This window comes from Phyllosticta citriasiana (genome assembly GCF_038021145.1).
Source record: "Phyllosticta citriasiana strain CBS 120426 chromosome Unknown IWZ02scaffold_8, whole genome shotgun sequence".
Classification (NCBI taxonomy): domain Eukaryota; kingdom Fungi; phylum Ascomycota; class Dothideomycetes; order Botryosphaeriales; family Phyllostictaceae; genus Phyllosticta; species Phyllosticta citriasiana.
Window position 1 is genome coordinate 1411863 of NW_027117285.1, and position 21111 is coordinate 1432973.

Here is a 21111-nt window from a genome sequence, read left to right on the forward strand (position 1 = left end):
ATTTCTATCATCTGACCGATTTGATGTTGTAACTCTTGGGGATAGCTGCAAAACATGAATCATTTTAAGACCATCTAGGCAGCAGACACACTTCCGCATCCAGAGCTGGTAACTTTTCCCCGGTCCGTGGAGGGTGTCCCAAGAACACGAGGTCGAAAAAAGCAACGTGGATAGAACTAGGTGTGCCCGTGTCCATGCCCAAATCCAGCATGCCGACAAGGAAACGCTCCGCCACTTCAAGCCATGCATATGCCGCGTCATCATCATGATGCCAAACGCAAGAAAAAGCAAACGTTCTATACAGCGCTGAAATGCCCGAGAAAACCAATCCGAAAAAAAAAGCATGACTAGTCCATCGTTGATGTGATGAATGCGCTCCAAGCTTCAAAAGGAAGATGCAATGGTCTATAGAGGGTTTCTGATCCAAATGGGGTATCATCACACCAAAAAGCTCGGGTTCGGCCGTTCCCGTCAAACAAAGTCTTTCAAAATGCGACATTCTGGTTCGTTGATAGCTTCGCAATCACCACGTGCTTGGCCCGAAGTGTTCGCCAGGCGCCACATTTCGATATGAGCAGGCGACCCAATCGCAGCCCTGGATAAGTGTTAGTGCAGTACTCACAGAAGATGCCAATAAATTTACCTGCTTGTACACTTCGGTCCCCCACCAGCTGAATCCTTTCATCCAGCCTGGATATATCACACCAAAAAATACCACTACGACGCCGACTGCAACCCCAGAGTCCAGAGCCGCAGAGAGCGTCATGTTGTACCTCTTCCACCATGCAGTCTTGCGCCGTCTAATAACGTCATTGAACAACCAGCAGACCAAGGCCCAAACCGAAAAATTGAGGCCTGTCGCGGGTGGAATCCAGCTGAGACTGCCAAACAAAACTGGCAGGTTGACCTTGCGCCAGATGCTGCGCTTCTGGTGGCGTCCCAGGAGGTAGACGCCGATAGGAGCAACGGCGCCAATCAGGAATGCCCAGACGAGGGGACGATAGAGAGCTCCCTCCCCAAAAAAGCGTGCTGGACCCACAACACCCCACAGAATACTGCCGTTGAAGTGCACTCGAGCAATGGGGCATGTGAATCCGTTCAAGGCTTCGGGAGTGCATATTCCTGGAATATTCGCGAGCATCCAATTCAGGACACCAATCTGGGTCAGACTCGAGACCAGTGTAGCAACAAGTTGCAGCATGAATAAAAGGCGAGGCGGAATTTTCATGTAATGGCCCAACTTGAGATCCGAAGAGAACTTGAGACCTTGTGTCGATGTTATCTGACAATTCTGTGTTAGCGAGAGACAATGACACATGAATCAACAATACGTACATAGCCATAAGTCACAAAGACCATGTTTGCGACTGGTCGGCCAGGGAAAACGGCGCCGCAAATCAGCTGGCAGATGAGGTACAAACTGCTTTGCTGGTTTGTGATAGCCATGACTATGCCAATGGGGATGAAGAGCAGCGTGCAAATTCCCAAGGCAATCAAGAGCCCATACCAAGGCAAATGGATGGGGTAGCTGCTTGATGTGAGCTTATAAATGGGATAACTCAGGATGCAACTTACTATTCAACCACAAACATCCCAATGGCTGTCATCGCAGCGCCTGTGAATAAGTACCAGGACATAGGAGCATCTTTGTATCTCCTCATCAACCTGTTGTGGACATCTTCCACGCCCATCATGTTGTCCAAGTCAGGCATGGACGCCGTCATGCTCCTAGTAGATCGCGCATGGCGCAGTGGACGTTCCTCTTGCGGGATCGGACGATACTGGCTGTCAGTCTGGCCTTTGATTTCTTTCCATGACGCTTTCCACTGGCGGAGAATGTCTTTTCCATGCCAGCACGCCGTGTGCGAGAGGAGAGCCGTGAGAGCAGCGAATTGCAGTGCGTAGCTGAGAACATAGGTGATGGGGAGAAAGACTCGGCTGTAACTTTTGTATGCATTCTCATCAAACAAGAACTTGTCGGTCAGAATCTTGCTAACATCGTACGGACGACCGGTGTTGTCAAAGACAGCTGTGGACAAAATTGGCATGTACGACGAATACAAGACATTGCAGTAGTCTGGACGTGTCAGTCTTGAGTTCGCATGATATGCAAGGTAAATCTTACACAAGATTGGAGCAATGATCCACATCACAATCAATAGTCCGCCGATGATATTCAAAGCGGCCCAGAACGGTACAACAAGCGGGGAGCCAATGTAGGCGATTTGGGACCAGTCGAATGTCAACGGAAAGAGTCCGAGGCCAGAGGCAATGCCAAACTAGCGCAATCAGTGGCTAATTCGTCACATTTGCGCCACGCGATGGACTTACCAAGTTGGCGACTACGACGTTTTTGGGTGCAAGCCAGGTAACGACGCTAAAGTAGCTCAAGGCAGGGAACAAAAGCCCAGGCAAAAAGTAAAAGGCAGCGGAGCCTAGGAAGACGTATAGGAAGAACCTCATGCGAGATATGTACCAGCCATTCGCAGGCTTGTTGTCCTGTTTGTGAAGTGTCGAGAACATGGACGTGGAAATAAGAGTACCAGGCCATATCATGCCGCTCGGACGCACGAGGAAGCGGCGTGTGATACCGGCCAGAGCATATCCAAGCACTTGAGTGGAAATCGTGAGCAAAATCTGGTACGTGATGCCCAGTTTTTGGCCGTAGAATTGTGATTGCTCCACAATGACCTGAAAATAATGAGTATCTCATGCGCACGCAGCAGGCAATTGCGAGCGACTTACGTCGGTTGCAAAGGCAAACCCAAACGACACATTGCTGCTAATATAAACGCAGCAGTGTTCTTTTTCGTTCCAATGCCCCTGCCCCAGCCAAAGCCGAAGGCTACGCCACCAGTCGGTCTTGTGCTTTCCGCTTGAGTGGGGCCTCGATGAACTGCCGTTGGACTCTGAAGCACCGTTGGCAAGGCCCTCGTGGCATTCTTGCCCTACTCTCCGAAGAATGGACCCGTTGGAAAAGACTTCAATAGGGTCGTCAGGCCGTTTGAATATTCCATCCCACAAGAGGCCCAGCGGGTGGACGAGAAGAAGAGCTATCACAGGGGTAATGCTAACGCTAGGGTATCTCAGGGAAAAGAAGAGGTTTGTGGCAGAGCCAAGGAAGGAAAAGAGCATAGAAAGAGTCCACATGCGCGGGGTATTAATGGAGAGGGAAGTATCGTCAATCGGCCGTACCGAGGCGCGTACTTGAGCGTACGGCGAGTCATCTGGAGGGCTCTCTTCGCTGGATTTGCCCCGGAGCTCTTGGTGGTCCTCGGATCCTTCGATATCTATGACTTCTGAGCTGTCGGAGCCCACAGAGTCCGTGGTGCTCTCCGACTTCTGCGAGCCTTTGGTTGCCCGCGCCGCAGATGTGCCGTGATCGTCGCCAGAGTCCACATCGCCATCCAGACTGCCGACCCAAGCGTCAACGGCGGTTGTGTGTTGATCTGGCAAATCGACTGCAGGAACACTTCTTCGTCGGCTTCTCTGAGTGCCATCCCCGGGGAGCATGTTGCCGGTCGAGGCGGAGCGCTGAGCGGCGGTACTGGCGTCAGTTTCGGGGGATGACTCGGCGGCGGCGAGTTTGCTCTTTGATTTCCGCTTGGCCGGACGCAGGACTTGGTCGATGTGGGTTGTGTCGTCATTGTCCGAGCTGCTGTTGCTGGCGCTCATCAAGTGGACTGGCATGGCTCCGTAAGAGCCTGTGCCCTGGGCTGGCGAGGAACGCATCAGCTGGGGAACCTTTGACGACATGGCGTCGTGGACTGTGGCACGGCGAGCAGAGGGCGAGGAGCGTGAGCGCAGACGGAGAGATGGACTCCGGGGCTCGTGGGGAGCAGGAGGGGCAGCATCGGGGCCGGCGATGATTGCTTTTTGGATTGGATTGGAGCGGAAGGAGAAAGATTGTTTAGGTAGGCAAGTAGGTAGGTACGGTAGTCAGCGCCGGCGGCGGCGGCGGCGGCTAAAGAAGCGTGGGCGGACGTGGGTGTGACGGGAGTCGGAGGGCCTGGGGCGCGCCGTCAGGAATGCCAGGCAGTCAGTGAGGACGGCATCCGACGTTCAACGGAGCAGATAAAGCAGAGCTAGAGCGGATCTATCCCCTGCGAAAAGGCTCAATTGACTTGGGTTGACGAGGGGCTGCCGAGCGGTAATCGCGGGATGGGTTATCATTGTTTTTTTCTTTTTTGATTCTTCGCTTGTCACCTGTTCTATCCTACACCTAGCCAGGCTGGGCGAGGCCGTGCCATCATGACCTTCGCCTGGCGTGGACAGCCACACAGCCACACCACACCACACCGGTCGACTGGTCCCAACCCACCAAAAGTCCCTTGTATCTAACCCGCTGTCATTGATGCGCATCAACTCCAGGATCCAATGTGTTACACACCACCATCCTCTGCCAATGACTCTCCGTCCATTCCCAAGCGGAACTACACCCGGACATCTTCGTCAGCCCCCCTCGTCATCTTGCGTGCGACGTGCGCATGCATCGCCGCCAGCTCATCCAGACTCGCTATCGCTCCATCAACATCGTCCTTGTTGTACAAAAATAACCCTTGCAACTCGGCAGGGCTGATCGCATCCACCAACCCCAGACTGCCAACCTTCGCCATGAACCTCTCCCGGCCCGCACCCTTCGGATCCATGTCCCCATAGAAGCGATCCCACAGCTTCCCAATTTGGTACTCGGTCGCATTTCCAATCCGCAAAGTCAGATCCACCCGCCCGGGCCGAATCAATGCTTCGTCCAGACGCTCGACGTGGTTGGTTGTGAGGAAAATGATGCGTTCTTCAGCGCTGCCTACGCCGTCTAGCGCATTGAGCAGACCGGAGAACGTAACCGTCGCTCCCGTGTAGCCGTCCTCGCCGACTGACCTGCGGTTCACCCACGCCGCGTCCGCGTCTTCCAGCAGCACAATCGTTCTCGCCGGCACCCTGGTCAACAAGTACGCCAGCTTGTCGTCTGTAAGCCCTCTTTGGCTCACGTTGAGCATGGCAATGTTAAAGTCCAGATGCCCCGCAAGCGCTTCAATGAAGGAGCTCTTGCCTGTACCCGGCGGTCCGTACAGTAGATAGCCTCTCCTGTACGGAATCCCCCGGTCTGAGTACCATTCTCGTTTGTCGATGAACTCTTGCATGTCCTCGACCATGCGTTCCTTGACGCCATCCTCGAGAACCACCGAATCCAGTGGTCGCTTGCGCTTGGGTTCGCCGAACCGCTCCCAGTCCATGCCTCTCGAGTGGTAGATGATGGTCTTGCCCTCCTCGGCTTCTTCTTTCAGCTTGTTGGCTTCCAGGAATATCCGTTCAAAAATTCCCCTGTGCGCGTACAAGGTGGTGAACCTAATGGTCTCGAAGAAATGCCCCTCGTAGTCCAAGTGTTGGCCTTGTCGCTCCCTGTTGACCAGTATCCAGGCATTCTCGTAGCGAATAACGTGTTTGCCAAGGCCTGGCACGACCGAAAATTGCGTGTGCTGTCTGCCATCGGGCCGGGTCACCTCTCCCGTTTCAATTTGGAATTCGTGGATGCGTGGAGCGAATCTGCGAATGAGCGACTCGAATGCGCCCTTGTACTGATTCTGTCTGGAATGAGTGTGAGCATGTATAATACATCGATCGAATCAGTTACTACTTACGCTGCGCTTTCTACACCTCCTTGAATTCTTTGCATTTCTGCTCGGTGGTGGTTGCTCATCCATCGCAGCAGCCATGGATAAGACCTGTCGCGGCGAGTGACCTCAAGCTCGACAAGCATGCGCCGGCGAAGATGGTACGCGGCGCGCGTTAGCCCCTTCTGTCCGAGACGACCCGCAGTTGCGAGACCTGCGAGACCGAAGCCCTGGAGTTTCTTCGTCAGCGACTGGTGTTGGTGATGGTGGTAGACGAGAGAAATCGTACAGCAGTAAAGTAGGGATTGCCCGTCAACTGGGCGAAGAGGGAGCCTCCAGCGCCATCGGGGGCACCAGCAGCGAGGTCATTCGCAAGCGACTGCTGCTGATCCTGGGGCGCTTTCGACTGGATTGCGGGAACATTCATCCGTCTTGCGATGGACCGTGGTGGATGGTGGGCAAGCGGGAGTCGGAGAAAAAAGCGGAGTGGAAGCGCGCCGGCGATGACGCGTGCCGATCCGTTCTGACGCCCGGACCCAACCTCCCGGTCCCGGTCCCCAGGTCCGCCTTCCGAAAAGGCTTAGTTCATGGTCATAGCTTCTGCTTCGACATGGACCCCTGCAAGGAAATGTCAACGCCATGGTTCAATTGCACTTCAATTCTCTCTCAGTTCACGACGACGTCGGATCGATGCCATCATGGATGAGCCTGTCGCGCCCGGCGTGGTCTATGATCAGGTCACCATTGGACGCAATTATTACAATCATCTCCTGATTCGGTAGGCCTCATCAAGTACATTGACGCGTCTTATGTGCAACTGCCAACTCTGGCTCTAGTTCCGATTACGTGAGTAGACGCGCTCTGGGCCTTTGCCCTTCAAGCATTGCTAATTCGCCGTCTAGTATGCACCTCTGGACGAGACAGCTCCTCGGGGGACGCCCATTCCCATGGTCAAGATAACCAGGGAAGAGCATCAGTGCTTGGTTCGTTTACCCCTTGGAAGCTTCGTGGTGTACTGACTCGTCGCCCATTGGAGGTCAAGAGTGTGCATGAGTATAGTAAGCAATTACCTACCTTTCCCCTGAATGACCGCCAACAGTCCCCAGCAACACTGCGAAGGCACTTGTTGGATTGGGGCATGCCCCTCGAGGACCTCGAGACTCTATCTCTGTCGGGGTATCCGGTTCGTCGTGGCCGCAACAATACATCTCTGGACTCTTCCCAGCACGCTCAGTCAAGCCCCACGCACTCCGATTGCCTAACAGCCGCAAGCTCTGTTCAACTTCAGGACAGCGCTCCACTTACAGCAAGCTTTGGTTTGGCCACGCCCTCCTCAACGAGCTCGGTCAGAGACGACTGTTCTACGGATATACCAGAGTCCGACCCAGGCTCAGAGCTCCCAGTTCTCTCCGTCAAGGGACGACTGCAAACAAACAAAAATCTTCAGCTTGACGAAATCCGATGCAGAGATAGGCGAAGCCTACAACTGTCTGACCTTCCTCGTTTCATCAAACATCAAGACATTGTAGATGCAGTACGGGGTGGATCCTTGGTTGAAGTATACATTCGTTGGCAAGATCGTTCTGCCAGGGTCTCGTACGTTCACGGGTCGCACGCGGCCTCGTTCAAGAACCACGTTCAGCAATTTGGTCTTTACATCAAAGGACAACGGGTAATTCTTGGATCCTCAGAAGGTAAAAATCAGGTTTACTTACCTTCGCATAGGTCAGTGTCGATTGGGCAGAATTCCAGTTTCAAATAGATGGAGCTCTCGCGAAGAAGATTAAGTTTGGAGCGACCCGCGTCCTCTGTCTCCGAAATGCGGTTGGTCTTCTCAATGAGCAGCGCATCCGCGACAACATGGAGCATATTCACAACCTGGTCATTGTCAGTATCAAGTCTTGTAGCCACGATATCTTCGTCGAGTGTTCCTCCATCTTGGCTGCCGAGGTCGCGCGCACATGCATGATGTCGCGCATCCCTTATCGGGACTTCAAGATTGAAAGTTTCCCCGACGGATGCGCGCAAGACCTGGTTACTCGCCAAATGTTCACCATCTCTCCAGCCAAGAGCAAATCACTGCCCAGGCGCAACAACATCTACAGCGTCCTGACTTTGGAAAATGATGGCTGCGCCAGCAGTGAAGAAAATGCATAGACGCAGTCTGATGCCCCGCGCGAACATGACGACAGTTCGGTGGTTCAAACTGTCCATCATCTTGGTATATTATTGGCCAAACCCTACCGGCCCATTGTTTGCAACACTTACATTTACACGCCAAGATGTTCTTCTGTCCTGTTCAGATGTGCGAAAGCCACTGGACCACGTCAACGCTTCCAACAGGCATTCGACCGTCGTAATTCTGGAATTTCGCTTCGCAGTTACTTTTAAAACGGCCAGCAAATGGAGGCCCGACACCACCCCGACATTCGAACATTAAATTCTGGCACCATTTGCCAGTGTATTCCGCGTTTATTTACGAAAAGTATTATATAAGACTCCGACCAAACTAAAGCCACACAGTACAGTCACGACATGTCCTTGGGATTCTGTTTTCCGGCGCTGGTTCTTTTTACTTGTGCATCGTACACTTTCAAGTCGACTTCTTGATCGTGGAAACCAGACTGGTCCAATGAGATTCCATCTTGTTTTTGTCATTGAGCAGCGCAAAGTTCGCGGACCGGAAAAACAACAGGAGTTTGGCTTGAGGTACATGGGTATGAGGCCAAAGACTAGGGCCGGATGGCGCGCATGGTTGGGAAGTGGAACATTCTGGCGGATTTGAGAGCAATGATTAATAGCGTGGTACCCCTAGTAACACAATGTTTTGCGATGCATTCGGGCATGTATGCTGCACCTGGTGAGATGGCTGCACGCTGTGAACGGTCCGAAGGCTGTTAGCAATCAGCTCTCGGACAAAAGTCCGTCGAGATGGCCTTGCCGTGCGAGGTCTGATTCGAGCCCAACGTTCGGACATCTTGTCGGTGTTTTGCATCTGGAGCTTGCAGAGACGCCCAGTGACAGCGCAGGAGATGTAATCGTCATCCGAGATTGTGACCCAATAGAATACAGCGAGGGAGAATTTTTCAAGGAGTTTCGATGCGATTTGATGTCTGGGATGCTGGACAGGCGGTGGGTGAAGTTGACGTAGGCGGTCTGCAAGCAGCACTGGCGCCAAGACCAAGTCGCTGCCATGGCAACCTATATTTACCAACCACGCGAATCAGAGCCGAGCAATCGAACTTCCTCCCACGAGGACTTCTTGGGTTGCTTCCACCAAGACAACGTCACGACACCTTCGTGCCATCAACGAACCAAAAATGGATCCTCTCACGAACCCGTCGTCCTCCTTGTTCGAGGTCTATCTCCGCTTGCGCCCGGCCGCCGCCGCGAGCGCAGGAGACCGTTTTTTGGATGTCGAAGAGCCGGAACAGCTGGATGCCTGCCCGAACCACATTACCATCAAGCCGCCGGAAAATGATCGACGTAAACGCGCCGTCGAGCGCTTTGCATTTACGCGCGTTTTTGAGGAGGATTGCGGGCAGCTGGATATCTTCAAGGGCACCCAAGTGCTGCCGCTGATTGAAGGCGTTTTGGGTGATGAAGGCAAGGAAGGCCGCGATGGTCTTCTTGCGACGCTGGGAATGACTGGTTCTGGAAAGGTTTGACAAACTTCTCGATTAGAAGGTGTTTGGTTTTTGAAATGATTCTGACCGCATTCCAGAGCCATACGATTCTAGGATCGAAAAGCCAGCGCGGTCTCACGCAAATGGCCCTCGACGTCCTCTTTCAAAACATTGGTGATCTTATAGTCGACCCCACGGACTCGTCGTCAACTTTCCCCTCGATTGCAGCCGCGGACGTTTCAGAAGCCAAGATGTTTCCCGCATCGCTGTATCTTGATTCTGTGCATGGGGATGGAGCTCAAGCCAGCAATTCACGGGCTCAAACACCTGCACTGGTAGGCTCTCCAAAATCTCCCACTCATCATCCCAATTTTTCAGGACTCTATCCTTCTCTTTCCCGTCACCACCACCACCACCCCAACGACACTGTCAAGAGTGAAAAAGATGACGATCATCACGTTCCTTTGTTTGCGGAAGACGCTACTCCTCCTGTATCTCCTTCAAAATTTCTTTGGGCTATCCGGCCCGTTGCTTCTGGAATAGCTCGTATCACCAAAAGCGCAGCTGCTAAAATCAGATCGCCTGTTGTAAAGGACGGAACCTCTTTTCTCAGCACCAAGTCGCGCCACCTCCCGAGATTGTCCACCATGCCGAGCCACCCTACCGTCGATGACCTGGCAGTCGATGTCGACCAGACGGCCGAATACGCAATCGTAGTTTCCATGTTCGAAGTCTACAACGACCGCATCTACGACCTCTTGACTGGCGCATCTCAAAACTCAAAGTCGACCGCGAACCGCCGCCGAGCCCTCCTCTTCAAACCGACCGAGCAGTCCCCCGACAGGAAGCAGGTGGCTGGACTTAAGAAGATCATCTGTGGGAACATTGAAGAGGCGCTCATGGTTTTGGAGACGGGTTTGATGGAGAGAAAGGTCACGGGGACCGGCAGCAATGCTGTGAGTTCGCGGAGCCACGGCTTCTTTTGCCTCGAAGTGAAGAAGCGTCACAGAGCTACCAAGGGCCCTTGGGCCAGCAGCACCTTGACCATCTGCGACCTTGCTGGTAAGATAGACTTACTTGGTATTCGGAGTCTATGGGCACTGACTTGAATTAGGCTCCGAACGCGCAAGAAACGCCAAAACAGCCGGCGAGACGCTGGCCGAAGCTGGCAAGATCAACGAGAGTCTGATGTATCTGGGCCAGTGCATGCAGATGCAGGCCGACAACCAAGAAGGCAGCAAGCAGAACGTGGTCCCGTTCCGGCAGTGCAAGCTCACCGAGCTCCTCTTCTCCAACTCGTTCCCCTCGTCGCATCACGGTCATAGCCACCACAACCATTATCCTCGCCGTCCGCAAAAGGCCATCATGATTGTCACGGCCGACCCGCATGGCGACTTCAACGCCACCTCCCAGATCCTCCGCTACTCGGCTCTTGCCCGCGAAGTCACCGTCCCGCGCATCCCCTCGGCCACCAGCGCCATCCAAGTCGGCAACACGATTGTGCACGCGCGGCCAGGAACCAGCAGCAGCGAGCGGCCACTCCCTCAAACCACAACCACAACCACCAACAACTACAGCGAAACCCCGCTTCCCCCCTCCACAGCACCCAACGTCTCAGAAGAACTCCGCGCCGCCCTCGACGAAATCAACCGTCTGCACGAAAGCGTCGACGTGCTGCAGCTACAGCTCCGCGAAGAGGCTACCCGCCGCCGCGCCGCCGAGCGCTCGTGGCGCGCCGCCGAGGACTACCTCGTCGACATGGAACAGCAGCTGCGCGATGAGCTGTGCGCAGAGTTCGAATCGCGCCTCGCCGCGCTGCAGCGCACGTACCGCGGCGCGTGGGACGAGGAGGCCGACCGCAATGATGAGAGGCTGGATCGCAAGATCGAGCTTTTGACGCAATCTGCCACCGCTCCGGCCGCGGAAGTGGAGCGTCATGACGAGAGCGAGAGAGAGAGGGCAGAAAACTTGGCGTCTCGCGTCGACGCGCTGGAAGACGAGAACGACGCCCTGAGGCAGAAAGTCAAGCTCTTGGAGCGCGCGACGCAGGCCGCTGTCAGCCCGTTGAAGAAGCAGACGCTTACGCACAGCCAGAGCCAGAGCCAGAGCCAGACGCTGCCGATTCGTAAGACGAGAGTGCTTAAGGCGAAGAAGTGGCGGATGGAGGATGATCCGTTTGATAGTACGTGAGTGAGTCAGTGAGTGAGCGAGTTGGGGCGGACGAGTTGTGTCGATGCACGGGGATGGGATTTGTGTCATGGTATGGGGCGAGGTGCTGTGGTGCAGAACGTACACACATGCGCATCCATGTGCATACCTACGACGACGTCGTTCGTCATCATTGCCGTATAGAGGCGCCTGGAGCGGCAGCAGGAGTTGGATTGATACGATACCCCCTTTTCTTTCTTTCTCTTCTTTCCTTCCTTCTTTCTTCCTTTATTACCTATCTTATCCAGCAGTGTAGCCTGCTAAAGCAGAGTAAGGAGGTCACAGATAGATGGATAGAAGCAAGCAAGCAGCATTGCGTAGAGAGTGGTTTCTGTTTGGAAAGGCAGGCAGGCAGCTTGTTACATGGTGTTTTTACTCTACCTTAGACTCTAGCTGGATTTGTTGGTCAAGATCATTTTTTCCCACGATTTACTGTGCGATACTCCACTTTCCTCTTCCACTTGTCACGATACTGCGGGTAAATATGTAAAGTAGGGTAAGGTGGCTTTCACTTGGCGTCAATGACAGACAGACAGACAGACAGACAGACAGACAGACGGGGACATCAGACACGTCATCATCAAGTGCGCAACGTGAATAGAGCGACAAATCTGAAAATCGATCGATCGATCGATCGATTGTGACAAACGGAAAAGAGAGGAAAGAAAGGGCTAGGTAGATAGATAGACGACTGAGAGAGAGGCCCTCTATGTGGCTAAGAAAAGAGCAAGTAAGTAGTAGGATGACGATGATGATGGTGATGATATGACCTCCGCGTACGTAGCATTGTGAGTCCCTTTTCCCAACCTGATCCCCCAAACCGTTCGCATGCACGCAAAGGACAGACGGCCGTAAGGTAAGTAAGGAGTCGAATCGAGACGTTAGACGTTCTCTCCATCACGCCTTGCATACTGCACCACCCACCCACCCATGTTTTCCAGAATTGATGCTTCCCCTCTCCTGTGTCTGGTGAGCAGCTTCGTCGACCACTCATGTGCTGCTCTCAATTATCTGTCCCTGGCGCGTGGCAGCTCGGTCAACATATCTCTGGCGTACGTCCGTCCGTCTGCAACTTGGTTTTGGTTTCCAAAGGTAGTTTTTGCAGCACAGGGAATGACTTGGCCAGTTTTGTTTTCAAGTCCCCTTCCTCCCACCCTTCCTGTGCTGCTGCTGTGCGCTCTCCACATCTCCGTCTGCTCTTCCCCCTGCGCGAAGGGGGCCCTGGTCTCCGGCGCCGCCACATCGAACCCAGCTCTCACCACAACCCTCGCCTCCCATTCAGATTCGCGTGTCTGATCTACTGCTTGTCAGATGTAGCTTTTCAGGCGCGTGCGGCCAGCCAGGTGCTCCAGAGATCGGTCAAGCAATCGAGAACAACGAGCCCGCGACCAAAACCTCATCCTGCTCCGTTGTGCTGCTGTCGCTTGCGCTGCATCAGCGAAATCTGCTTGGAGATGAGCTGCACTTGCTTCTGCAGCAGGCCCAGCTCGTCATCGTCGTTGTTATTGTTGTTGTCGGCGCCGTTGACGGTGCTGGTGCCGTTGCTGTTGGGAGGGGCGCGGACGAGGCCGCTGCCGGAGCACTTGGGGCAAGTTCGTGTCTCCATGGCCGGTGACACGGGCATGGCCGACGCCCGGGTCGTACTGGATGTGGCTGAGGTGGGGCCGCCGAACCCGCTGTTGTAGGAGTAGTCGGTGAGCGTTGTAGGCAGGGTTTGCCGCCGCTGCGTCGACCGAGGGGGGCTGGCTGGCCCTATGACGCGTACGCCCGACTCGAAGACGAAGGGCCGGTCTTGAGGTTGCGGCTGTGGCTGTGGAAGGGGATCTCCGTTGATGTCATGCCCGTTGATGTCAAAACTTAGGGCCTGCGATTCTCGCGCCATGCGATCCACGCGTCGAGACTCTTCCATGGCAGCCTGCATGTCGCGCTGGCGCTCTTCGACTGCCGCGTTGCTGGGCCTTCCGGGCTTGTGGCTCGGTCGACGTGGGATAGCTTCTCCTCGAGCCTCCAGCATAGACTGCTTGGACTTGGCAGCGAGCCGCTCGGTAATGTCCTCGCCAAAGCGTTCGCGTATCAGATCCACTATTTGGCGCGGCTCCGTATCCGTGGTGACTTGGAAGCCAGCCCGCTGGATGGCGTCCTTGACCCATCTTTGAGTGTACTGAACCCCGCGCTTGGCGTATTTTGGTTTTCCGTCTGCATCCTCGTAGACGTCTCGACTACACGTGTGTTCTGGTATGACCGAGGAGACGGTCAGGACGCCCGTGTCCTTGTTGATGGTAGCGCGAAGCTTCCACGGACATCCTTGAGCAAAGTGACGGCACTGGTATATGGCGCGGGTCTGGTCCTTTTTGTGGATCCTGGTGAGGAATTTGTCTCTGAGAGCCCAGCTGTTGACGGCGAAGCGCAAGGCCTCAAAGTCTGGATAGGTGCTGCCCTCGCGAGGGGTGTCGACGTCGAGGTCAGGGGGCGCGTGCTGGTGTTGGTTGTGGTGGTCTTGGTGATACTGGTGGGGGGCTCGGCCGTGGTGGTGGTGATGATGAGAGGGGTCCTGGGGGTCGACTACATCTTGCTGCGGAGGAGGTTGCGGCGGCGGCGGCATGTGTTGTAGAGGAGGAGGGACGTGTGGGGCATGCGCTGGAGGGTAGGTGGATGCCCCCGCGGGCATTGTAGACGTCGCTGGGATGGGTTGATACGCGTTGGCGGGCAACATGGCATGCACCTGTGGGCTAACGAAAGGCTGCTGCTCCGCGTACGCTGCCTGGCCATTGCTGGTCGGCTGCCTCCTCCTCGGGGTTGACCGCTTGGGATGGTGGCCAGGATTGAGCCGCACCGGTAGCAGACGTTAGTTGAAGGCGCTGGGCTGGAGAGGAGAGAGTATTCACCTTGTTCGGCATGGGGTCATTGACCGGGAACGATGGTGGACGGGTGTAGTGTCGTTCGGCAACGACTAAAAGAGGCGCCAAGAGCGCAAGGAGACTTTGGGTTTGACGTGTGCGACCCCACGCTGACATGTACATAGATAGGTACACGCTGAGTCCGCTCCTGGCCGTGCCTCTGCGACTATTACTCGCGATACAGCACTCAGCCTCGCTGCTCATTGGTTTTGTTCTCAGCGCTCCGCCCTGTCCCGTCTTGTCCCTGTCCTGTCCAGCCAGCAGTCAACATGTTTCAGACCACATGCTCCAAGGCCTGAGACTCGGCCCAAACCCGCCGACTCCATGTCGCGAACCCAACTTCATCTTCCGTAGTCACCAAGGCTCCTCTTACACTTGTTCTGTGCTTCCTTAGGTTTCAGCTGCATTGGCTCCACGTGATGGCGTTGCTGACTCAGTATGCACTGCCACCAGAGTCCAGAGCACGCACACAACAAAGAAAACCACTTTCTTCATCCGAGTGTGCTTAGCATCGCCGTGCAACATGGCGCCAAGGCAGGGCTAGCGTCTAGGGCTCCATCGCTCGTTGCAGCTGACATGCGGCCAAGGTGCTGCCCCTTTTGGCTGCTGAAAACGTCCTGAGCTGGTTGCTCCTTTGTATTAAACAGAAATACACGCCTCGGTAGTTCCTTGAATGCTATGATGCGAAGACGAAGCTGGTCGCGCATCCCGCGGCAATGAATTTGACAGGCCCTGATATCTGCATCTCATTCCACCTACCAGCAACATTGCCTGCGTCATCCGTTGGCAGCCCACAGTTGCCGTGCTCGCCCCATCCCCAGGCTAGCGTCTTCTCATCGCAAGTCCTGGCCAGAACATGCTCGCTGCCTGTCGCCATGGCTTCGATGGGAGGCAGATTGCTGGGAGGGAGTTGACCGTGATTGTTGCGGCCCCAGGCCAAAATGGTGCCATCATGCTGCAAGACATAGACGTTGCTCCACCCAGCACGAACGTCGACGTAGCCTGGCACGCTCTGCGGTGCTGCGGATGCAATGGACCATTTGTCGGCACCCAGGACAGCACATTGTCCTTGTAAGACATCTCCAACGACAAAGGTGAACTCACGCCCACAAGCAACGCGGCAGACGGGGAAAGAGATGCCAGAGACTTTGCGAGGAGACCAAACGATGCTCGTCGCCTCTCCAAGTTGACCTTTGCGGCCGTTGCCCCAGCCATAGACGTCTCCGTTGTCAAGGACGGCGATGACATGATTCATACCTGCCGCCATGTCAATAACACGCGTGCCTGGAGGAGGAAAGCCAGGAACCGGCTGCGCTTGGGCCGACTCGACAATGTTCTCCCCTTGACCAAGCTCCCCTTTTGCTCCTGAGCCGCAGCTTAGGACTTGGCAGTCTGTTGCAAATACGGATGCTTCCCAAGTGGCGGCACACGTCTGAAATCGACTCTGGGCGTTGGGGCCGCATGGGAGACATGGTCGAAATTGGGATGCGCTTTCTAGTGAGGCTCCAAATGCGCAGCGGCCATTTGCATTCTCTCCTGCTGCGAACATGGTGCCATCTTTGGTGAGTACTAGAGTGTGATTTCCTCCGGCAGCGATGCGTATGGGTTCAGTGAGGGCAACGCTGGTTGCTGACGGCGTATGGACGTCCTCGTCATGGCCAATGCCAAGCTGACCTGAGCCGTTTGATCCAAAGGCCAGGAGCATGTGTTTGAATTCTGGTGCTTCTTCAGGAAGTGAAACTTGATAGCTGTGGCGATGCAGACTTTCAACCCGTTCAAGGTGCGTGAGTTGTGGAATTCAATGTTGTCGAGCAGCGGGCGGCGGACTTGATGGTGTTGACGGGGCGATTAGATAAGATCGGACCCCGGGCGGTTCCGCGCACAATCCGTTAGCGACTCCGAAAAAAATGACCTCTCGCCCAGCGCCGCTCGCGACACCGACCGACTTGACGACGACGACGACGACCTCAGCACACCGTTACCGAGCCATCCATCCAACCAACATGGCCTCCACCCAGAGTGTGCAATGCTTCGGCAAGAAGAAGACGGCTACCGCTGTCGCCCACTGCAAGGCCGGCAAGGGCCTCATCAAGGTCAACGGCCAGCCCCTCTCGCTGGTTGAGCCCCAGGTCCTGCGCTTCAAGGTCTACGAGCCCGTCCTGATCCTCGGTCTCGACAAGTTCGGTGCGTTTTGATTCACGCCTATGCGACAGACAATCGAGAGAAAGCGCGGGCGAAACTGACGAACCAAATGCAGCGAACGTTGACATCCGCGTCCGCGTCTCCGGTGGTGGTCACACCTCCCAGGTCTACGCCATCCGCCAGGCAATTGCCAAGTCGATCGTACGTCTCCTCTCCCCGCCCGGATCAAACAACTGGAAAAAAGAAGGAATCCGCCCGAATGTCGAACATGCGCACTAACTCGCAGCTCAACAACAGATTGCCTACTACCAGAAGTACGTCGACGAGCACTCCAAGAACCAGCTCAAGCAGGCCCTCGCCCAGTACGACCGCACCCTCCTCGTCGCCGACAACAGGAGGTGCGAGCCCAAGAAGTTCGGTGGTCCCGGTGCCCGCGCGAGATACCAAAAGTCGTACCGTTAATCGGTGGTGGCTTTTTTACGACTACAAAGATTGGGGCGAGGGTAATGGATGGATCATCATCATTGTTGAAGACGGTTGTGGTGGTGGCCCTTTCAGGTGCTGGGGCGCTACGACGACGACATCCTCAGGTTTCTTCTGGGTTTTTCGGGGAATCGTTTCGATAAGACAAAAAATGATTCGCCATGTTCTGCATAAAAGGCTTTGATTCGTGGCTTTCCAGTTCAAAGGATGCGGGGATCCCCGCGGCTTCAACGGTGCTGCACTGTGTGACCTTTTTGTGCGCGCGCAAGAGAGAAAGAGCACAAGACAGAGAACCCCAGCCGGCACCGAACGTCTGCACGAGGGACGCGCCGTCAAAGCTGTTCATCGATGGCAATCAGAAAAGGCCCCATAATATCCCCACGCCCCTCCTCCCCTCGCAAAGGATCAGAGTTTCTCCAATGCAACGAATCTACGGCATCCAATCCACGTTCCAGTTGAAACCTTTGCAAGAGCGTAAACGTGACACGGAATTTATTTCCTGTCTCTTATTGTTCTCCTCTAACAATTGAACTACTGCCCTTCTTCATCTGCTTCCCCTGTCCCTCGCTCGTCCACAAGTCGCCTGATCTAGCACGCCGCCTTTCACAACAACAGAACCACCGCGCATGCATTGGCAGCTAAACCAAGAACCCAAATAGTCGCAAATCCATCCCCCTATAGTGTCAGAACTAGACTCTTGAAACATATTTACAACCAAAGTATCTACGTACAGCATCGACGACGACAAGTAGGCAGGTAGATAGAATAGTGGGTGGGTGTGTGGGTGGTATACGACTGACTCTAAACCTACGTAGCGGGCAACAAATCTGATCTCTCATCTCTCTCATCTCTCGTCAACATCAGATGACGCGCCCAATCCTTTTCCTCTCTCCTCTCTTTACTCAACCTCTCTCTCTTCCTCTGTTCCCCTCTTTCTTCCCATCTATCCAAAGCGACTCCATCCACAATCCGTCAACCAACGCCAACAAGAGAAAAGAAAAGATGCGGCTTAAATTTTCAGCCGCTCCATCGGATTCCCCATACCATCGACGTTTTCCCGCTCCGCGGCCGCCGCGTCGCCATCGATTGATGATATCTTGGTGCATATCCACGTCGAGGCGTACATGTTGACTCTGCACACACACACACACCGCGTTAGCAAATCAGACCAATCAAAAGGGGTAAGGGAGGAACGAACCTATCCACACACGCGCCAGGCATCCTTGCGGCAACCCTCTTCGCCCTAAACCCATTGGCCTCAAAAACGCGCACATACCACGGCGCCAGCGCCGCACTGCGCAGCATAACGCGGCCGGACATGCGCAGGGCGCGATTGAGCGCGCGCACCTGCACGGCAGCGGCGTCGGCCGCCTCGTCGAACCAGTCCATCGAGTCCATGACGACGGCGATGGTCAGCGTGCCGGGCGACATGCGGGCAAAGATCTCGTTGAGCTCGTCCGTGTGGATGCGCAGGCCGTCGAAGGCGTCGGCCCGGCTGAGCTTGATGTGCGCCTTGGGCGAGAGGTAAGATGGGTGGCTGCGCTGCGTGTAGTGCCCGAGGAGTGTGAGCAGGTAGTAGTGGTTGTCGCTGCTGAGCAGCGTGTGCTGCACGAGCGGGTCGAGCGTGTTGACGGCGTACTCCCAGATGGCGTGGCCGGAGCGCACGCCGCTGGGGATGCTGTGGTCGTCTTTGCTGTGGACTGAGCTGGCGCTGGCGTTGTTGGGGTGCTCGTTACTATTGAGCCGCACAAAGTCTTGCTCGATGAGGTTGCGCTGGTTGGGCGGTACTCCCAGCGCTTTCCATAGCCATTTTTCGTTGCTGATTACCGCCCAGCTCAGCAGTCGGGAGAGCAGCACTTTGCGGATGCTGCGGTTCCAGATCTCCCGCTGCTCGTTCAGCGTCCCGGCTGAGCAGAGCCGCTTGACTTCTTCGCCGAGTCCCATGAGTCGCAGGAGCCAGCCGACGAGTTGCAGCGCCTGCCCTGAGCCGCCTGTCGCGTAGAGTCCCTTGCCTGAGGGCGAGAAGGCTGCGGGCCCGTTGCGCAGCCAGTATTCGAAGGCGAGGCTGGACATGTGTGGGCTGAGCTTGTTGATCAGCAGGTCCCGGAAGGCTTCGTGCTTGCCCTCGCCGAATATCTTCCACACGTCGGCATAGTCCAGTGCCGTGAACGCGGCGACCTTGAGTTCGAGGAGGTGGTTTTGGGTGGGGCTAGGAGGTCAGCGTGAAACCAACAGTTGAAGAATCGAGACGTACTTGAGGTCGACAGCGTGAATACGCTTGGGCTTCTCCAGGGCAAACGACAGAATGTTGTCGCCAGCGCTGGTAATGGCAAGAATGACATCGTTAGACTTGACCTGGAGAAGTTTGGCGTCCTCGCGGCTATCCTCCCACGTAAAGGCGTAGATGTACTGGTCCTTGAACTGCCTGTGCTTCGGCAGCTGGGCATCGTAGTAGATTCTCCAGTGATGGTTTTGGTACCAGCTGGCAGGAAGAGGGAGACTGGCGGCCAAGTTGACGATGGCCGATTCGTACGCCTTGGAGTGAAGCTCGACGCCGCTGTCGAGGCGACCCGAGGTGCGGGCTTGGAGGTCTAGCGCGGACAGGAAGGGGGACTCGGTGACGGCAGCGTCGACTTCGGCCAGCTTGGAGGGAGAGGTGCCGCTGTCTTTGGAGCAGCCGATCCAGACATAGTAGGGAATGCGGACGCCGAGGAGGTGGTTGCGGGCGTTGATGTTGAGGATGGTGCCGAACTTGTATTCGAGGTAGTCCTACAAGAGTCAGCCATGTCCCTCAAGGTTAATCGCTGACAATACCCTTCTAGCCGGCTCGAGATTCACGCGGTCAATCTCAAACCAAGTCCTCCAAAAGACGCGCGAGAGCCACATGCAGTGCCTGTCAATAACACCACCCACATAGTTGCGGCTCTGGAACTCGACACGGCTCTGGACATAAAAATCAATGACACCAACAATACCATTGGGCGACAGCTGGGACGAGATGGAGTCGATGGCGGAATAGAACTCGGGAATCATGGACAGCGCGTAGCTTATGGTTACGAGTTCGGCGCCGAGCGTCTTCTTCCTGCCGTCTGCAGCGTAGTCGCCCGAATTGACTCGCACCAATGACCGCTCGTCGGCCGGCGGCACCAGCGACTCGTGGTCCTCGACGCGGAAGGCGCGCGCATCCTGGCAGACGACCCTGACGTTTTTCCAGCCCAGGCGAGTAAATCTGTCGCGAGCAATCTCGCACAGCGAGGGGGACAGGTCGACGACGTAGACGGAGCCGAAGAAGTCGGGCACGTCGAGGAACTTGGCCATTTGCTCGACGTTCCAGCCAGTGCCGCCGCCAATCTGGACCAGCCGCTTCAGTCAGTACGAGTGGGACGGGGAGGGGAAAGAAAGTGGTTACATCAATCCATATTGGCTTTCCCGGGAGGATGCCAGCATCGACCTTGTACTTGAGCTGTGCAGCAACCAGAGCAAGCATGTCGTCACGGCCGCTGAGCAGTCTGGAGCGAGTGGCATCGTAGACGGAGGCCTGGGCCTGATAGAAGCTCTCGAGGGCGTCCTGTTGGTTGCGGGCGCCGTCTCCGGTGTGGGGCTTGAGGAAGCAGCCCCAGACGAACCTGATGTAAGCCTGGAGCGAGGTTGAGGATTTTTGGCGGCTGTCTTGGGTATCTCTTAACACACAAAAGAAAACGAGAGCAACAGAAAGAACAACGGCAAGAAGAAAAAAGGGAAGGTGGTTGACGGAGTCTAAAGGCAGACTGAGCCCCAGCAAGGAGGACACGGAGGTGGACGCCATGTTGAAGAGCGATGGAGAGGAGAGGAGGGGAGAGGAGAGAGCAAAGTGTGGAGGCGGAAGCAGATATATTATTTAAATGCATTGTCCATCCAGGGCGTGGTGGTTGAGAATCTTTGGAAGATCACAGCTGCACATGATGCACAAAGGCAAGAATCAGGGCCTATCATCGGCAGCACATGCAGAGAGGCTCTGCGCGCGACAGTCGGCGAGAAGGGCGGTTGAGCCTGTCAAAGCCAGCACGGATGCCATGTGCCTAGTGTGGTGTTGAGGGGCAGCCTATGTGGCGGGGGATCGTCTGCGGGCCAATGAGGACGTGCGGCCAGAGCACGCCCGAATAT

At 55.4% G+C, this 21111-nt stretch overlaps 8 protein-coding genes across 8 annotated transcripts; 4 read left to right on the top strand and 4 right to left on the bottom strand.

The window, feature by feature from the left end:
* Positions 1-523: 523 nt before the first annotated feature.
* On the bottom strand, positions 524-3756 carry IWZ02DRAFT_491611 (OPT family small oligopeptide transporter; the record flags this gene model as incomplete). The annotated part of the gene is made up of 7 exons (XM_066769755.1): positions 524-595; positions 644-1282; positions 1336-1528; positions 1576-2077; positions 2126-2279; positions 2332-2691; positions 2746-3756. The coding sequence occupies 7 exons, from the start codon at positions 3754-3756 to the stop codon at positions 524-526; spliced, it is 2931 nt and encodes a 976-aa protein (XP_066621885.1).
* A 415-nt stretch (positions 3757-4171) lies between these two features.
* On the bottom strand, positions 4172-6085 carry IWZ02DRAFT_454814 (26S protease regulatory subunit 8). Its single transcript, XM_066767749.1, has 3 exons — positions 5902-6085; positions 5640-5842; positions 4172-5586 (listed from the first exon to the last, which is right to left on the bottom strand). Exons 1-3 carry the CDS (start codon positions 6037-6039, stop codon positions 4434-4436), a joined length of 1494 nt encoding a protein of 497 aa, XP_066621886.1. The 5' UTR covers positions 6040-6085; the 3' UTR covers positions 4172-4433.
* Positions 6086-6378: 293 nt separating this feature from the next.
* Positions 6379-8115, top strand: IWZ02DRAFT_299864 (uncharacterized protein). Its single transcript, XM_066763916.1, has 5 exons — positions 6379-6458; positions 6515-6595; positions 6649-6670; positions 6719-7284; positions 7338-8115. Exons 2-5 carry the CDS (start codon positions 6560-6562, stop codon positions 7767-7769), a joined length of 1056 nt encoding a protein of 351 aa, XP_066621887.1. The 5' UTR covers positions 6379-6458; positions 6515-6559; the 3' UTR covers positions 7770-8115.
* A 738-nt stretch (positions 8116-8853) lies between these two features.
* Positions 8854-11582, top strand: IWZ02DRAFT_299936 (P-loop containing nucleoside triphosphate hydrolase protein). The gene is made up of 3 exons (XM_066763919.1): positions 8854-9274; positions 9337-10300; positions 10353-11582. Exons 1-3 carry the CDS (start codon positions 8933-8935, stop codon positions 11426-11428), a joined length of 2382 nt encoding a protein of 793 aa, XP_066621888.1. The 5' UTR covers positions 8854-8932; the 3' UTR covers positions 11429-11582.
* Positions 11583-12156: 574 nt separating this feature from the next.
* Positions 12157-12792, top strand: IWZ02DRAFT_299886 (uncharacterized protein). Its single transcript, XM_066763917.1, has one exon. It carries the CDS (start codon positions 12377-12379, stop codon positions 12740-12742), a length of 366 nt encoding a protein of 121 aa, XP_066621889.1. The 5' UTR covers positions 12157-12376; the 3' UTR covers positions 12743-12792.
* Positions 12793-14878: 2086 nt separating this feature from the next.
* Positions 14879-16175, bottom strand: IWZ02DRAFT_299889 (regulator of chromosome condensation 1/beta-lactamase-inhibitor protein II). Its single transcript, XM_066763918.1, has one exon. It carries the CDS (start codon positions 16046-16048, stop codon positions 15020-15022), a length of 1029 nt encoding a protein of 342 aa, XP_066621890.1. The 5' UTR covers positions 16049-16175; the 3' UTR covers positions 14879-15019.
* A 77-nt stretch (positions 16176-16252) lies between these two features.
* Positions 16253-17058, top strand: IWZ02DRAFT_454823 (40S ribosomal protein uS9). Its single transcript, XM_066767750.1, is given in 5 exon segments — positions 16253-16527; positions 16601-16686; positions 16783-16969; positions 16995-16999; positions 17015-17058. The coding sequence occupies 3 exon segments, from the start codon at positions 16347-16349 to the stop codon at positions 16945-16947; spliced, it is 432 nt and encodes a 143-aa protein (XP_066621891.1). The 5' UTR covers positions 16253-16346; the 3' UTR covers positions 16948-16969; positions 16995-16999; positions 17015-17058.
* A 434-nt stretch (positions 17059-17492) lies between these two features.
* Positions 17493-20773, bottom strand: IWZ02DRAFT_521456 (uncharacterized protein; the record flags this gene model as incomplete). Its single annotated transcript, XM_066770791.1, has 5 exons — positions 17493-18101; positions 18167-19177; positions 19223-19737; positions 19783-20331; positions 20378-20773. 5 exons carry the CDS (start codon positions 20771-20773, stop codon positions 17978-17980), a joined length of 2595 nt encoding a protein of 864 aa, XP_066621892.1. The 3' UTR covers positions 17493-17977.
* Positions 20774-21111: the final 338 nt, after the last annotated feature.

Excerpts from the sequence above, each read along its gene's own strand:
- IWZ02DRAFT_454823 (XM_066767750.1), top strand. The coding sequence starts at position 16,347 with ATGGCCTCCACCCAGAGTGTGCAATGCTTCGGCAAGAAGAAGACGGCT. Across the intron at positions 16,528-16,600 it reads CCTCGGTCTCGACAAGTTCG|CGAACGTTGACATCCGCGTC; the intron begins GTGCGTTTTGAT and ends AACCAAATGCAG. Across the intron at positions 16,687-16,782 it reads AGGCAATTGCCAAGTCGATC|ATTGCCTACTACCAGAAGTA; the intron begins GTACGTCTCCTC and ends GCTCAACAACAG.
- IWZ02DRAFT_299889 (XM_066763918.1), bottom strand. The coding sequence starts at position 16,048 with ATGCTCCTGGCCTTTGGATCAAACGGCTCAGGTCAGCTTGGCATTGGC.
- IWZ02DRAFT_299886 (XM_066763917.1), top strand. The coding sequence starts at position 12,377 with ATGTTTTCCAGAATTGATGCTTCCCCTCTCCTGTGTCTGGTGAGCAGC.
- IWZ02DRAFT_299936 (XM_066763919.1), top strand. The coding sequence starts at position 8,933 with ATGGATCCTCTCACGAACCCGTCGTCCTCCTTGTTCGAGGTCTATCTC. Across the intron at positions 9,275-9,336 it reads GAATGACTGGTTCTGGAAAG|AGCCATACGATTCTAGGATC; the intron begins GTTTGACAAACT and ends ACCGCATTCCAG. Across the intron at positions 10,301-10,352 it reads GACCATCTGCGACCTTGCTG|GCTCCGAACGCGCAAGAAAC; the intron begins GTAAGATAGACT and ends GACTTGAATTAG.
- IWZ02DRAFT_454814 (XM_066767749.1), bottom strand. The coding sequence starts at position 6,039 with ATGAATGTTCCCGCAATCCAGTCGAAAGCGCCCCAGGATCAGCAGCAG. Across the intron at positions 5,843-5,901 it reads GCAATCCCTACTTTACTGCT|GGCTTCGGTCTCGCAGGTCT; the intron begins GTACGATTTCTC and ends AAGAAACTCCAG. Across the intron at positions 5,587-5,639 it reads GGAGGTGTAGAAAGCGCAGC|ACAGAATCAGTACAAGGGCG; the intron begins GTAAGTAGTAAC and ends CACTCATTCCAG.
- IWZ02DRAFT_299864 (XM_066763916.1), top strand. The coding sequence starts at position 6,560 with ATGGTCAAGATAACCAGGGAAGAGCATCAGTGCTTG. Across the intron at positions 6,671-6,718 it reads CAAGAGTGTGCATGAGTATA|CAACACTGCGAAGGCACTTG; the intron begins GTAAGCAATTAC and ends AACAGTCCCCAG. Across the intron at positions 7,285-7,337 it reads TTTACATCAAAGGACAACGG|GTCAGTGTCGATTGGGCAGA; the intron begins GTAATTCTTGGA and ends ACCTTCGCATAG.